We start from the raw sequence: 16,026 nt of genomic DNA, 5'->3' as shown, positions 1-16,026 counted from the left end.
CACACAAGGCGCAGACAGCACAAGAGAAATGTTTTCTTCATGTGGTCATAATAGTTAGTTGTCTCGCAATCTCTCGCACTCTCGCCGGGTGAGGGTAAATATAATCCTGGCCCTGAGTCGACTCACCTCATGGCTCGACTAGATCCTTTCTCCAGTCCCAGTAGTAATGATTTTAGGGTTTTTTGTTTGAAAAAATTATCCTCTCCGGTTCTCTGTCCGGTACAGTTCCCTAGTGCCTCTAATAAGAGGGGGGGTGATCCACAAATATTTATCACTTCCAATTTGCTGTCTGCTCCAATTCTTTCAATTCCTCACATATGAACAGAAATGACCATCCTACCCCACCTTGGGCAGTGTGTAGGGTGATCATTTCCGCTCCTATGTGAGGAATTGGAGGAAATTAGAGCGGACAGCACATTGAAGGTGATAAATATTTGTTGATCCACCCGGGCAGTGTGTTGGTGCAGGGGATAAGGTAGACATTTTCACCCCTTATGAGAGGAACTGTACGAACTGTACGGGGCAGAGAACCTTTAAGAAGATAAAAATCCGATTTTGTTTGTCCAAAAAGTGGTGTAGCGGAATGTTGTTCCTCCATGGTTGTTCCTGTGTTCAATCACGCTTCAAGAAATGGCTTTTCTTTATACCCCAAAAAAACAAGAATGCTATAGTATTTTTTTTACACCAAGAATTTCCCATTTTTTAATATTTGTGGTGTCAAAAAAATTGAGATATCCATGTGTTTTCCCACCCCACCCCCACCAACACCCAAAATTCCTTCCCAAGATTGGCAACATAGATAGAAGCCATTGGTTTTCGTCTTTGGTTGGGTGGAACACTGGTGGAAGAAGACAAGATAACAATCTCACAATCTTCCAACCCATAATAATCATATCAAATTACATTGACCAGTGGGTAATAAACTTAATTGTTCCATCAATCCAATTACAAGCGTTTTGCCCTATAGTCGCCCTTGATCTAGATCACCAACAAAAGATTGGGGGTTAAAAAACAAGGGGAAGCCCATAAAATTTGTGGGCACTTTCTTAAATTTACCAAAACAAAATTCTTCATAGTCAACAGGTCTGTCTGTCTGTCTTAGCTCAAGTAGGCTTTGGATCTTCACGAGGCACACTAGGCCACCATGTTGTTACCCCACCTTCATCTTCAGGACAAATGCCCTTGGCATACAACTGATTTCTGATCTGATCACTCCTCTCAAAATCTTTCTCTTTCCTTGCCTTAGTTCTTTCCTCGATCATAAGCAACACATCTTCCTCTTTCATCCCTGCTCTTACGAGAGCCTTCTCCTTCATCTGCTGCAGAACCTGCAAGTTGAAAATTACAATTTCAATAAGCAATTTCATTCAAGAGAATAGGTACCACTCCCATTTCCTAGAAGGGAGATAGAATAACACGCAATGCCACCAAGGCAGACAGAAACCAAAATATGTACAACTCCTCACCACTCCTTCCTCGACTAGACAACCCAAAAATTAATTAGCTGTGACTAAGGGTTCCATTGGAAGCAGATATTCAAAGAGCTACACAGCTCTCTAGCCTTGGGAATAAGATGAGAAAGCCTACTGAGTTTACAGTCCAAGGAGAATAAAAAAAATAACAAATCTGGAATGTCTTTTGACAATAAAAATTGACCAATCTATGGTACAAACTTTTTAGCTCAAGTAAGAACATATAGGATTCATTCAAAAAATAAAACAAAAAACCAAAAGAACATATAGGATAGATCTCGCCGTCAACCTGTTAACCTGTTCACATACGATTGTACGAAGCAGGTTGAATGTCAAATCGTACTCTATATCCATTCATCCCCAAGGCAATTGCTTTCTGAGATTATTGTTCTCTTTTGCAATGCATACCCATTGTATCCCCAAGGATTGTTAATATGTTCGCTGTTTGAGATTAAAATTTTAACTAGAGTCATGTCAACTCATCCATGATTCATTCAAGATCAACTCCAAACTACACACAAAAACGTAATTACCTCATAACAGGTAGCAGATGACGACAATCCCAGAACATCCAAAACCGTCTTCACTTCTTTCTCCACTTCAACAAGAGATTGAATGGGTGATGGTTGTTTTTGCTTTTTCTGCAAAGCAAATAAAGTAATTACAAAGGCTGTTGAAAGTAGAACTTGGAGATTCCTTGAGAATTGAACACAACACACATGGCCAGGTGGGGAAACCGGTATATAAGAGACAAGAATGATACCTTTAGCGAGCCCAAACAACTGTTAATGACTTTTAGGCATTCCTTTAGAGCACCATTCAATATCTCAACAACATGCATGTCATCAGCCATTTTGGACTCAAAATCACTGCGTAACTTGTCGATGCATTCTTGTGCAGCAGGAGTGACACGTGCTGTTTGGGCATTTTGTGCTGCAACATTTGTGAGATTCCCTTCTCGTAATGGAGATAAAGCCACTTCACAGTTATGCAAAGCCTAGTGTCATTAAAAATACTTTAGTTCAGACAATTGTTCTCAAGTATGGATTTGGGTCAGGTAACTGCATAATACTAAATATTATAAAAGAAAACGTGCATAATACAAGTTTGCAGTTGATTCAAACAATGAATTTGTAGGGTAAAAGCCCCCATATGTCTTTGTGCATGGTGTAGGGGAGGAGGGGAATGACAATTGCGTCACCTAGCAAAGAGATCCCACATGGCAGCTTAATTGGCAGGCACGATGGCACTTCAGTAAACTGATGAGCAAAGTTCTCCTCATAGATATCCAATTAATCAGTTGCCAGTAAACAGTTCAAGACCTGGTAATCCCCCCCCCCTCTCTCTCTCTCTCTCTCTCTCCCTCTGATAAGCAACCAAAATTTTATTGATGAAGAAAGAAGAGAAATACAACACAACACAACACAAAGAAGACCAGCCCATAGGACAGGGAACCCTCAACGGGCATCACACAACGGGGTAGGGGCCCAGATATGGTAATTCTTTAAGAAGCAAATCTAAAAGGGTAGATCTCGATATTTTTTTCCCTTTCAATCAGTGAGCTATTCACAACATTTCGGGCAGTAGAAACAAAGGGTTGACTCAGTGCAGACCTCACAATTTTTTAAGACCCAAACTTATATATGGGAGTTACACAACATTTGGAGCAGTAGAGAGAACAGGTTAATGCAACCTGAATCCAGATTATGAATCTCAGATGCTAGTAGATCCAATAATCAAATCTATGATCAGATCTGAGATAAAGGAAGCAATTGCGTTGTTAAGAGAAGAAAGCAGATCGAAGGAAGGGGAAGGAAAAATCTATGATCAGATCTGAGATAAAGGGAGCAATTGCGTTGTTAAGAGAAGAAAGCAGATCGAAGGAAGGGGAAGGAAAAGAGATGAGAACGATCTACCTGGAAGGAAGAGGAGAGAAGGAAAAAAAACAAAGAGAAGAGAACAAATCAGGTTTGGGATACCAATCCCATATGCACTGCTCAACAGCACCAAACTTATTCTTTACTCCAATCATCTCTAATTGTTTGGGGGGGGGGGTGTATTACATATATAAGACCTAAAAAATTCCTAATTTGACTCATAAAAAGAATTCTAATCACTCTAATATACTCAATATACAAAGTAAATAAACTCAAAACATAAGTGATGCAATTACAAAGCTGATCCGATCTGACCCAAGAAAAACCAGGTCCAAACCTAGGTGTCGGTTCAACCGGGTTATCTATGAGTTTGTTTCTTTTGTTTGGTATTTATTTGTCAATTGTTCTTTAACATCATAACTGTTGTTAGCAAGTAGAAGTAGAGTTTGAGTTCAACTATATTTCAGTATTAGAGTTTGAATAGGTATGGTTTCTTGTAGCCCAGAGTTTGATCTCAGTCTTTTTCTGACCATCCAGTATTTGTTCGTCGCCAAAGAGAGAAAATGGTTGTTCTTGTTGTCTATGTAGATGACATCATTGTCTCAGGAAACGATGAGAGCAGCATTAAGGAGGTAAAGAATTATTTACAGCAACATTTTGAGACCAAAGACTTGGGCCAGCTTCATTACTTTCTTGGGATTGAGGTTATTAGAAGCAAAACGGGGATCAGCCAATCTCAAAGAAAGTATGTTTTAGATCTCTTGCCTGATACTGGTATGCTTGCTGCCAAACCAGTGAATATTCCTATGAATCCTAATAAAAAATTTGGCATTGATGATGGTAAACCTCTCAAAGAGGTCCATTCCTACAGAAGCTTGATTGGGAAGTTAATATACTTGATTGTCACTGGGCCAGACATATCATTTGTTGTTGGGGTTCTCAGTCAGTTCATGCAATCTCCTTGTAAGTCTCATTGGGATGCAGCTATTTGGGTTCTTCAATATTTGAAGGGTGCTCCTGGGAAGGGGCTTATTTACCATCCCAATAGGCATATGGAGTTAGTTGTGTACTCTGATGCAGATTGAGCAAGTTCAGCCAGTGATCATCGGTCTACCACAGGGTATTGTATTTTTGTTGGCGGGAACCTGGTTACGTGACAGACCACGGTTGCCAAGTCTAATGCTGGAGCAGAGTATAGAGCTATGGCGCATACCACTGCTGAGTTAATGTGGATTCGATTGTTACTTCTTGAGATGGGTTTTCCGGTCCCAGTTCCTATGAAGATGTATTGTGACAACCAAGCAGCCATCTACATTGCTAGTAATCCGGTCTTTCATGGGAGGACCAAACATATTGAAGTGGACTGTCACTTCGTTTGCAATGTCGTGTTGAAGAAGTTGATCAAGACACCATTTGTTTCCTCGTCAGATCAGCTTGCTGATGTGTTTACCAAGTGAGTTTTTGCTCTTAATTTTCATTTTTGTTGTAACAACCTGAGCATGGGTGATGTATATGCTCCAGCTTGAGGGGGAGTGTTGAAGTATTTGAGTCAGGGGCTAGGGGCAGTTTAGTCTTTTCCTCTTTCTTTTCTATCAGTTCTTGAGTTCTATGTAATGTCTGTTAGTTGTAGGGGCAGTATTGTCCTATCTTTTTAATGTGATTAATTGTAAATAGAGAGGGGCAGACCTGCGATAGAACATTCTGTTCTAGCCACGGGTTCTCACCCTCCTTTGAACCTTGTGTGCTTCTTCTCCTCTCTTCTTCTCTTTTCTCTCTTCTTTATTCTCTCATTATTCTGGTCTGATTATAGCATCCTGATGTTCTAACAAGGGTGAACTGGGCTGTGTCAGAAAATTCATTGAGATTGTGTGGAGCTAGTCATTCGATGTTATAGCCCAAAAGAAATGAAGGTTTTGAGACTTTCTACATCAACAATGACATGGTGTATGCAGTTTGCAAGAAACCACAGAAACATTTGATAGTCAAGCAGAGCCAGCCTATAGGGTTGCAACAAAGGGACATGAGTTAACGGTTCTTGGGTAGAGTTCAGAGAAATGTAGTCTGAAAATGTATCACCCTTTTTCAGTAAATCTATACAGGATGGGATGCCCCCCATAGCTTTCTTCTGCGATCTTTTATAGTATAGCAGGTCCTTGCCTTCTAGAGTTTTTATTAGGGATTTCTTATTTCGTTTATTAGCAACATTTATTTAATTTAAAAGAGAGAGAGAAAGAGAAATCAAAGCTAAGACTTGGAGTTAAGAAATGCTACTTACCCGATAGAGGGTGAGAACTTCAAATGATGCATTATCGAGTTGCGAAATCGAATAATTGACATTAGAACGATAGTGCGTGCTCATCAAGAAATATCTCAAAGCCAATGGGTGGTATTGCTTGGTGACCTACAGGAAGAATGATATTTATAATACAAATAGATGTAGGCTTCAAGGAGGGGGAAACAATAAAAAATCAATTATACAGGCTCAAAGATAACAGGTACCTCACGAATTGTGAAAAAGTTACCCAGTGACTTGGACATTTTCTCATCGTTCTGTGTCACAAAACCATTATGCATCCAATATCCCACCTTGCTGCTCGAGCAGGCAGCACAGCTTTGGGCAATCTCATTTTCATGATGTGGAAATGTCAAATCCATCCCTCCACCATGAATATCAAAGGAGGAAGTAAGGTAATGAGCACTCATGGCACTGCATTCTATATGCCATCCGGGTCTTCCAGGGCCCCATGGACTTTCCCAACTTGGTTCACCATGTTTTGCAGCCTACAAAAATTGGAAAACTAGAGTAAATCGACATTAACTACTTATCGAAAGGAAAGGACATAACGTCCTAGAGCTAATTATACTCATAAAGCATGTCAACAAGGTAATTTCACCTTCCACAATGCAAAGTCAGCAGGGTTTCGCTTTCTTGAATCAATGGCAACCCGTTCACCAGCTCGATTATCTTCTAGTTTCCGTCCAGACAACCGGCCATAATCAGGAAAATTGTCAACTGAGAAGTATACGTCTCCATCAACAGTGTAGGCATGGTCCTTTTCAATAAGCTGCCGCAAAATACCATCAGATATAAAAGATTGATGCGTATAAGAAAAGCTATTTTTAAGAAAGCAAGAGTATGAGTCTATGTTGTCTTATGGTTTCTTTGAGATATCTACCAACACAAGATTTCCAGTAGATCAAAGAGTTACTCTTTCCACATTAACTCAAGATGTAGAGAAAGAACATTATATGAAAAATAGTTATCAAGGCGACTAGGATACCCAATGCGTCGGATGGGCACCTGGGCATGCAGTATATGTAACATAGCAATAATAATTTTATATAATTATGCTTACATGCAACATAAAAGCCATACCAATGCAATATGATATAATTTTGCTTGTAATGAACTACTATGAGAAAACCAACATATAATTAACAAAGCATACACTATAATATAATCATTTTCATTAAAATTTTTTTAAAAAAAAAAAAAAGAACAAAACAAAGCAATAAACATAAATCAACAAAAACTCATGAAATGTCAAAAATCCAATATAATATAAGGTGTGCTGTCACTGTGTCACAAGACCACAAAGTGACACTAGGCATCCAAAGCAGTCGCCTTTCTTGCATAAAAAAGGCATGTTTTCACCATTGACCCAAGAAAGCGCCTAGACAACTAGGCGGTGCTCATAAAACATTTTAGACAACAGGTGATTCCATGTCATAAAAGAACCCCCCCCCCCCCCAAAAAAAAAATAATCTCATTGGTCAAGTTATGACCCAAAATAATCATGCTACATTTAAGTGCATCCAAAGTGGTGGAAAATTAAGAAGTGTTAATACCTCTGCTATCACATGATGAGGTAGTGCCATAATTGAAATTTTGCATTAAGTTTGGACCATGTTTTGACCTCTCACACTCCTATTGAACATTTGGACTAAAACTTGACTGATGAGATCATTGCAAGATCCTCTATGACATGGACCCATCATTGTCTACTGATTCTCAGTGTGGCTGCAGCAACTAGTGAACCTACAAATACACCACTCTACATGGTAATTATAATTACCCTATAAAATTCCCAATTATCCTATTTTAAAGACCAAATGTGTCAATATCATGTAATTTGTTAAAGAATGAAATGTGTTTTAAGATTAAGAAACAACAGAAATTGTGTGGAAGGAATTGAATCATCCATAAATAAAGGAATAATGAAAAATGTCTTTCCTTTTAGGGGACAAATCCATAATTCCATCAATAACAAGCCTGAATGATTCAATGTTCGAATCGAACAAATATTGAAGGAAAAAGTGAACGAAAACAGGGATAAGATAATAAAGATAGGTCACCTAAAGGGCTTATTTTATTGTAAATAAGCCTTGGATTGGGTTATGTATGTGTTGGGCCTTTGATCCCATGTGTTTTCATTGTAATGGGCCACTTTAATGGGCCTAAAATATGGGTAGAAGGCAGGCATACGGGATTAGGCTTAGATAGTTCTTTTTTAATTTTAATATGTTTAATAGGCTTTGAATTCCCTCACCTTACATGAGAAGGATACCTTTTATTAGTTTGCTTCTTATTTTTGTTGCATAGCAATAGAATTTGCTTTTCCTAGTTACATTATGATTCTGAATTAAGTTAACTATATAAAGCTTGTAATAGCCATTGGCTCAAAGAAGATTTAATGAATATAAGTTTAATTCTCTGCAATGGAGTGTTGTGCGATTCAGTAAGAGGGTGTGAGATCCTTGGAGGGCAGTGAGACTCTGTTCCTTGTTGGTGGGAAGCCATAGTTATCATTCTTCTTTCTTATTCTCTGTTTTTTTCCTGCGATTAAGTATTGTCATCATCTGTTATTTATGTGCTTGCTGAAATTCGTGTTAACTTTGAGATTGAGAGGGATTTTCATCTCCTTGATTTACTGTTTATATGTGGTTCAAACTGGGAACTAAATCACAGCAAGAACCCTTTTAAACAGACCTGGCATATAACCTGTTTTTTACCCTCTTTTGTCAGAAACAATATTCTTTACAGAGAGGAACCTGTCCATCAACTCTTTTGGGTTTCAAAGGACCTTCCAAGACTACCCTCTAACCGAGAATTAGGCTGATCAGAACCTCTGATTTGGAGATATCCAAAATCTCCTGAATCTGTCCAATTTTAAGTGCAGTCCTAAATGTTGTTTGATTACTTTAAATCTGATTAGTAGATTTGATCCAGATTTTGGGAATTGATGGAGCCAGCCAAGAATGATAATCGATTATTTTTTTTTTCGGGTGAATAAAGAATTCATTACCAAAACCCCAAAGGGGGGGGGGATATACAAGGGGTAAAAGGGAGCCTAAACACAGCTCCCAGCTCTAAGAGGAAGGGCTAGAAGACTGAATCTGGGTAACAGGTAAACCTTAGGAGACAACAATACGCCTGTTCCTTAGGGTATCAAGAACTGAACAATGAGATTACAAGTGGATCTTGAAGCTGACATCAAAGTAGATGGCCTTCCAAATCATGTCGAGAGAATGAGAATTGGAGGTCCCTCTTCGAAGATTTCACTCTGTCCAGAGGTGGGTGATGGTGGCATAAAAAACAAGTTTCCCTACAATGTCACATATGGAGCTACCTGAGAAGGTCATGTCAATCCAAAGCCACTCCCTAGAGAAGGGGAGAATTCTTTTGTGACAAGACCAGCAACTATTCAAAGCTCTTTTGCAAACAGAGGCAAAGAAGAAAAGGTGGTCAATGTCCTCCAAACCATTCCAACAGAGAACAAAGGAATCTTAGACTGATCTGACTCTTTGATTAATCTCACCTTCATCTAATAAGATAGAATTTTGTTGACTTTTTTATTTGGATTTGCTAGGGATCCTGTGAGACACAGTTTGAAAACTCATCTTGTTTCGGTTGTTTCAGCCAAAACATTGGTTTTTTTTTGTGGATATTTTGGTGTGCAAATGGCCATAGTTGGCTCCAAAACTTTAGGGGAAGCTTATTTTAAGCTTAATAAACATATTTAACTTTTCAAATTGTAAAAAACAAAAACACCCAATTTGGTGTTTTGGATTTGCACCCATAGTTGGCAGTAAACATCGAACCCTTATGTAATATTGTCTATTCCACACATTGTTTGAATGTCGAAGACTTAAAGTAGAAAATACAAAGAACAACGAACAATGCATATTACATACACACAAGCACAATGAGCAATACATATGTCATAGACACCCTAGTCTTCCATGTCCCAACAATACAGTACTATGCGTATGACGTGCTGGATCAAGTCCACTCATGGTCCGATGGAGCCAATGTGCATTGTTCTCCGTCTTCACGACATATGAATGCCAGGTCATAGTGTTCAAAAAGAAATGAGAGTAGTCCTCCAAGTCGATACCAACGAATTTCTCGAAGTTCGACTTAAACTTGCAAAATGGGTATATTTATCCCCTTGTTTGTATCATTTCGGCGAGATGGTACAAACAATACCGAAATCTCGTCGAAATTTCGATAGTTTTGGTTGGAACAATGCATGCTTTATATTTCGTATGTTATTTCATTTTAGGTCAAGATATCCGAAATTCAAAATTTTCGAAAATATTTCGCCGAGTTTTTGGACTACACTGTGAGAGGGGTGTTTAGCCTGAACCTAGCGTTCATCCTACCTAACCCCCAGCCCAACCATAAGGGGAGAAAAATAAAACAGCAAAGTTGCACAAGAATGGGAGAATTTATAAAGCAGATGCAATGCTTTCAATAACAATAAGATCAAAACCTAATATAAGATACCCCAACATTAGTAAATCATGATGTTGAAAATTTATAGTGTAGATGTGCAACAAAGAATGAGGCTACAAGCTTTGCCATAGGCTAATGAAAAAAATATCAGATAATACCACATTTTCTTTCCTCCAGAGCCATTTCAATAGACAGACAATATAAAATAGGAGGAGAAAGAAAACCTTAGCTATCATTGCCCTAATCTGGTCCATATGATCGGAAACACGAGGTTGTTTTGTAGGACGTATGCATCCTAGATCATCCATGTCGCTAAGAAATTCCTCGCAGAACCGACCACTCAAACTTATTGGATCTTCGTTCAGTTCATTTGCTCTACGAATTATCTGCAAAATGACCAAATGTTAGCTACCCATCCTAAACCCAAAATAAATAAATCAATCAAAACACCAGAGCACATATAATCGACACAAGGACATGACTAATACTATGCAAAACTTTTCAGAAAAAATTAGAAAAGACAAAAGAAAATGATTTATCCCAAAGAGCATTTGTTGTAAAGCAATATTGGCTTCAACTTTTAAAGAAAAGCAACTTGATGAACTTCTTTTGGTGATTTTTGAAAAACCTCCAAATAACATCAATGTATTATATTATAGGTCAACACATTCCCTTGTTCAGTCATGGTCCAGCCACAAGTACTCTTATCATTAAAAAGCTAGGGTCAATAGGTGGCCATACCAAGCATATCAAAGGATGGATGCCCCATCATCCATAATCATGCTTTGCACCATAGTTATCAAGGCGTCCAGGCTCCTTGGTCGCCTTGGGCACCTTAACGCCTTGTTGGTGTCGCCTTGATTTAAGATCCACTCCAAAGCCATGGTCGCCTTGCCACCTTGATAACTATGCTTTGCACATTTCATTACCTAATGGTATATGCTTAACTTTCAACCCAAAAAATAACTGTGTTACACGGACAAAATGATAAATTACTCAAATAAAAAGGTCAACATTGATTTAAATTTTGCCCATTCCAGCAAACCTCAAGGGTTTTTAGACAAATGGGGGAAGGACACTCCCAAACACAAAAGAAGAATCCAAGTATGGTTGACTTGGTGAGACTTACAAACCTCTTTTTAATCAAATCTGTTAGCTAAAACAACAGATCATCCAACAAGGATGGCAAGTATGGTTGACATAGTGAGCCTTGCAAACCTCTTTTTAATCAAATCTGTTAGCTAAAACAACAGATCATCCAACCAGGATGGCTAAACAAGAAATCTGGGCGGTTGAAACACTAACCAATCAGGTACAGAATATGTTGTATTATATACACATCTTAGAATACCCAGCCACTAAGTTACCACTTCAACTGTGTGATAAATTGATAATATTTAACACATATCATAATATAAAAAGGATTAGAAACAACCCTGTCTTAACCCAGGCCCATCAGTCAAATCATGGTACATTCACATATTATTTGTTAAATTTTTATCCCCTTTGCCAAAGATTTCAATTTTTTACTTTTTACATGAGAAAAATTTTAATTTGAATTACTATAATATTGCAAAAGTTTTTATACACCAGATTCCTACGAAGGCCTTCCTCCATGACCCACCAACCTTTGCCATGTAGGAATTCCAACCATTGGATAGATAGGGTGCTGTCTAGATTACCACTAGTAAATTTCAAAGGCAAATTCAATAATATAAAACCCCTTATGTATTCACATTTCCCCTTCCATTTAAATTTGTCCCCTTATTTTCAATCATTTTTCAAAAACTCCCATATTCTCAACCATTTTGCAAAATATTTTCAGAGCCTACATTGTAACGTGTGGCCAACTCCATTTCGGCTGAAACTAGGCGAGTGGGGATTTGGATACCTGCCCAGAAAATTTAGGCCCCACCCAAGCTGCCATGTGAAGAAATTAGGCCCAAACATAGTTCAAAAACTCGCCGAAATCTCGGCAATATCTCGAATATCTCGTTAATCTAGAGCTCCTCAAGACGAGATGACATACGAGACACAAAACATGCACAGTTTTGAATAACTCAACCTAAATTTCGGATATTTCGACAATCTCGGAGAAATCTTGACCTCCTCAGTACTTATAGAGTCATAGTATAATACTATTTGTACTTGGGTGTCTATTTAATATGCATTGTTCATTGTACTTTGTAGTTTTTTACTTTATGTCCTTACTATTTCTTAAATAATTATTCAATATTATGTGTCTTCATCCATTATTGCATAACTTACTTGTTTTACTTGCCAATTATGTCTCATATCATTCAAACAATGTGTAGAATGGGCAACATTACATTAAGGGTGCAAATCCAAAACACCAAATTGGGTTTTTTTTTTTTTTTTAATTTGAAGATTTACATACGTTTATTAAGTCTAAAACAAGCTTCCCTTAAAGGTTCGGAGCCAACTATGGCCATTTGCCCACCGAAATTTCATTCCAAAACCCAAAAAAAAAAAAAAATGCAGTGTCTCGCTGAGATCTCGAGAATCTCGACCTGGTCGACACAGCTGTTTGAGATGAGCTTTTGAACTATGGGCTCAAATGAGTAGGCCTTCCTAGGTGAACCATATAGGAAACCAGATAATGGGGTATTCTAATCATCTAAGGATCAGTGTTAGAAAACCTCATGTAAATCCAGACTCGTTGCGTTATCAACCTTCTTCTCCAAGAAAACTTTTCTTCGGAATTAGGAATCAAAACCAGTAACTGAGATTTAATTTAACAAAGAAAAGACAAGTCTGATGTGGCAAAATTCTAGTCGAGTAGGCTAACAGGGAAATAGAATAAACCCTTAAAGTTTGAACCAGATCTATCAGTCAGATTTGACTGTAACAAGAGATACCAAATTAGTAACTTGCTAAAATTTGAATTCTGAATTAGTAACCACTAACCACAGGAAACAACAACTAAATTATAAAATAACAAGTGAAATCAAAATAGAAACTGGGAATGGAATTAGCAACTAATTCGACAAAGTAGTAAGTGAATATAGAAAATAGAAACTAGCAGAAAAATAGAAATCAAGCAATGTCATGGTGCTGCTGCAAGTCATCAAGGTTGGGCATTGTACTGCCAACGATAATTAGGTGACTATTCCAGCACTAAAACATGGTCTGAAACTGAGAAAAGATCCAACAGAAGTTAATGGACAGAATAGCTAATTGAAGATCCAAACAGAACTGAAAAAGAAAAGCTGGTATACGCAAGGTACAGAATAGTTAATTTCCTATCTTATTCTTCCCTTCTTCTATTTCTTTTTTTTTTTTTAATTTTATTGTTCTGAAATTTCCTGCAAATCTGAGAACCGGTCGAAGTAATTACGTTGCTAGACCTGAAGTTTACGATCCTATTGTGGACTTCCAATCACCAAATTAAAATAATGAAATTAACTGACTCAAAGCAGGACTCTAACTAAACTAATGAAGTAAATCCCGTTTCCTACTTTCTACCCATATTTTAGGCCCATTAAAGTGGCCCATTACAAAGAAAACACATGGGATCAAAGGCCCAACACCTACATAACCCAACCCAAGACTTATTTCCAATAAAATAAGCCCTTTAGGTGACTTATCTGCATCATCACTTCTTAATTTGTTACAATTATTGTTTCAGGCTGAAATTTGACCAATGAGATGGGTGTGCGATACTCTCTCACATCCAAGTGTGTACCATGGTAACAAGTGTAACAACAAGATCATTGCTCTTATAACAGCCCATAATTTACAACTTCACAAAGGTCCATAAAACTAAAGAATCAATAAAGACTACAATAGTACAATCAGTCTGTTAACGCTTAATATGATGTTTTATTCCCCATGTGCAACAAAAAAGAGATTTACCAGTCCCAACAAGGCCCCTGAGGCACAACCCCCACACCAAAAAAGAAGAAGCTTGAGTTCAGATGTAACTCTAAATGAATAACCCACTTCACAACCAGTGGAAGAAACCATTTCATAAATATAACACAACAGCTTAGATCATAAAAGGAAGTACATTAGTTACAAATTTCCTTCCAGAACATAGCTCTCCAAGCTGTTCCAACCTAGGATGTGATCAAATGATCCACAGTAGGTAAAAGAAAATAATAGTATCTTTTAACAATATACTCACCTTGTCATCAACATCAGTAAAGTTCCGCACATAATTGACTTCATATCCCAGATATTTCAGGTATCTGCCATTTCTCAACAAAGTAAAACTTGGTTAGCATCCAAAATTAGGGCCAGCTTGGATCTCTGCATTAGTTTAGCTAATCTCAGTCCAATCAACTAGCAAATTTATTGGGAAAAGGCAGGTCCCAATGACATTTCTCAAAGATAATTGGATTGGGGAAATAAGTTATTGACTTAGATCTGACAAAATGCTGTCCTGAGAACCACATTCTTATTCTTCTGGTCATCAAAATGAAGAATGATTCAATGCAGGAACCAAAGGCACCATTAAATTTAGTTTGCCAAAACGGCACTTCAGCACTCATTCGCTTCACTTTCCCAACAAATAACTTAATCCACAAGACTGGTTTAGCTCAACACGGAATGCCTTACAAAAAAAAATTCCATAAAAAATTCATTAAAAGTCATAGACCTTGTTAACAGTTCCATGCATTCATAGCCCATATCCATTGACCATCAGATGGATGTTGTGCAATATCAATAAAGGTCTTTCTGATGGAACATACTTGGACAGCATATTGTGGTAACAGAATATACTACAATGAACATTAAAGGCTTTGAATATTACTGTGCAACATGCATCAAAGACAGAGACTTAGCAAATACAGAAAATTGATAGCTCTAATGCATTAATTCAAGTTAGGTAGGATTCTAAGATGCAGCAATTCTGTGATATATCAATCCAGCCTCAATCAGTTACATACTCGTTTGCAATTGAGTAGCATCAACTATGAATCACCCTTAAACAAATAAATACTCATTGCCCATTGATCCATAATAAAAAAAATTCCTGAATAAAGTGATGGTCCTGTAAAATTATCATGCAGCACAATCTTCTTCATTTGTTTTCTCTGCTCTGAAATGATGTCCATCAAAAAATTTCATTGGAACATATAAATGTTAGGTGGGCCATAGCTCAATTGGACCACGAAGTCAAAGTTCAGAACTTCAGCTCCAGCTCATCCACAAAAGAAAGATAGCAATTAGGAACGCACAAAATTTGTGGGTCGACTCCTAGGTGGAACCAAGAGTTAGATCAATGATTCTTCTTCAGGACATTGATAAGAAAAATAACCGTGAAAGACTGATTAGAGAGAGAGACAGTTCACCTGTAGAGGACATCGAAGGCGACATAAACACGAGCGTGGCCAATGTGGCTGTAATCGTAGGCGGTGATGCCACAAACGTACATGCCCACCTTACCGGGCTCCTTGGGCTTGAAGATTTCCTTCTGTTTAGTCATGGTATTGTAGACCTGAAATTCCTTGTTCTCCATTACAACTTAGGGTTTCTGCAGCTTGAACCCTAAATCCGGAGAGACGAACCCGGTTGACCTCTTGCCGGGCGTGTTGGTATATACGGCTGGCCCTTTCAGATTTTTCTACAAAGCTTCCTGAGATTGGAGAGAGAGGTCCCACAGCACGCAATGTGTTCACAGTTCAGCTGGAGACTTTGTAACCTTTAGGACGAAGGAGCACCCAAAATAGTAAATATATTATAGAAGAACATGAACCCCCCCGGGCACTGGTGGGAGAAGACGTTCCGGCCCTCCAACCCCTCGATGGGCAGAGAAGTTGAGATTCGAGAAGGAGTGACAAAAATTTGACGGTCCTAATCGTCGGATTTAGATTCGAGAAGGAGAATTGAGAGAGGGAAGGGAAGGGAAGGGAAGGGAACGGCTTTTGCTTGTCTGTAGGCAGAGAACTAGAAACAGGACAAAAAATGAAAC

General features: G+C 38.1%; 1 protein-coding gene across 1 annotated transcript; it reads right to left on the bottom strand.

Moving 5' to 3' along the window:
• Positions 1–980: 980 nt before the first annotated feature.
• On the bottom strand, positions 981–15,652 carry LOC122646557 (cysteine--tRNA ligase 2, cytoplasmic-like). Its single transcript, XM_043840127.1, has 9 exons — positions 15,407–15,652; positions 14,236–14,299; positions 10,313–10,474; positions 6,244–6,414; positions 5,849–6,130; positions 5,625–5,750; positions 2,236–2,469; positions 2,006–2,113; positions 981–1,328 (listed from the first exon to the last, which is right to left on the bottom strand). The coding sequence occupies exons 1-9, from the start codon at positions 15,571–15,573 to the stop codon at positions 1,104–1,106; spliced, it is 1,539 nt and encodes a 512-aa protein (XP_043696062.1). The 5' UTR covers positions 15,574–15,652; the 3' UTR covers positions 981–1,103.
• Positions 15,653–16,026: the final 374 nt, after the last annotated feature.

Source organism: Telopea speciosissima, chromosome 11 (assembly GCF_018873765.1).
Source record: "Telopea speciosissima isolate NSW1024214 ecotype Mountain lineage chromosome 11, Tspe_v1, whole genome shotgun sequence".
NCBI lineage: Eukaryota > Viridiplantae > Streptophyta > Magnoliopsida > Proteales > Proteaceae > Telopea > Telopea speciosissima.
This window is presented reverse-complemented; position numbering and strand designations above follow the sequence as displayed.

Excerpts from the sequence above, each read along its gene's own strand:
- LOC122646557 (XM_043840127.1), bottom strand. The coding sequence starts at position 15,573 with ATGGAGAACAAGGAATTTCAGGTCTACAATACCATGACTAAACAGAAG. Across the intron at positions 14,300-15,406 it reads GCCTTCGATGTCCTCTACAG|ATACCTGAAATATCTGGGAT; the intron begins GTGAACTGTCTC and ends GAGAAATGGCAG. Across the intron at positions 1,329-2,005 it reads CATCTGCTACCTGTTATGAG|GTTCTGCAGCAGATGAAGGA; the intron begins GTAATTACGTTT and ends TTCAACTTGCAG.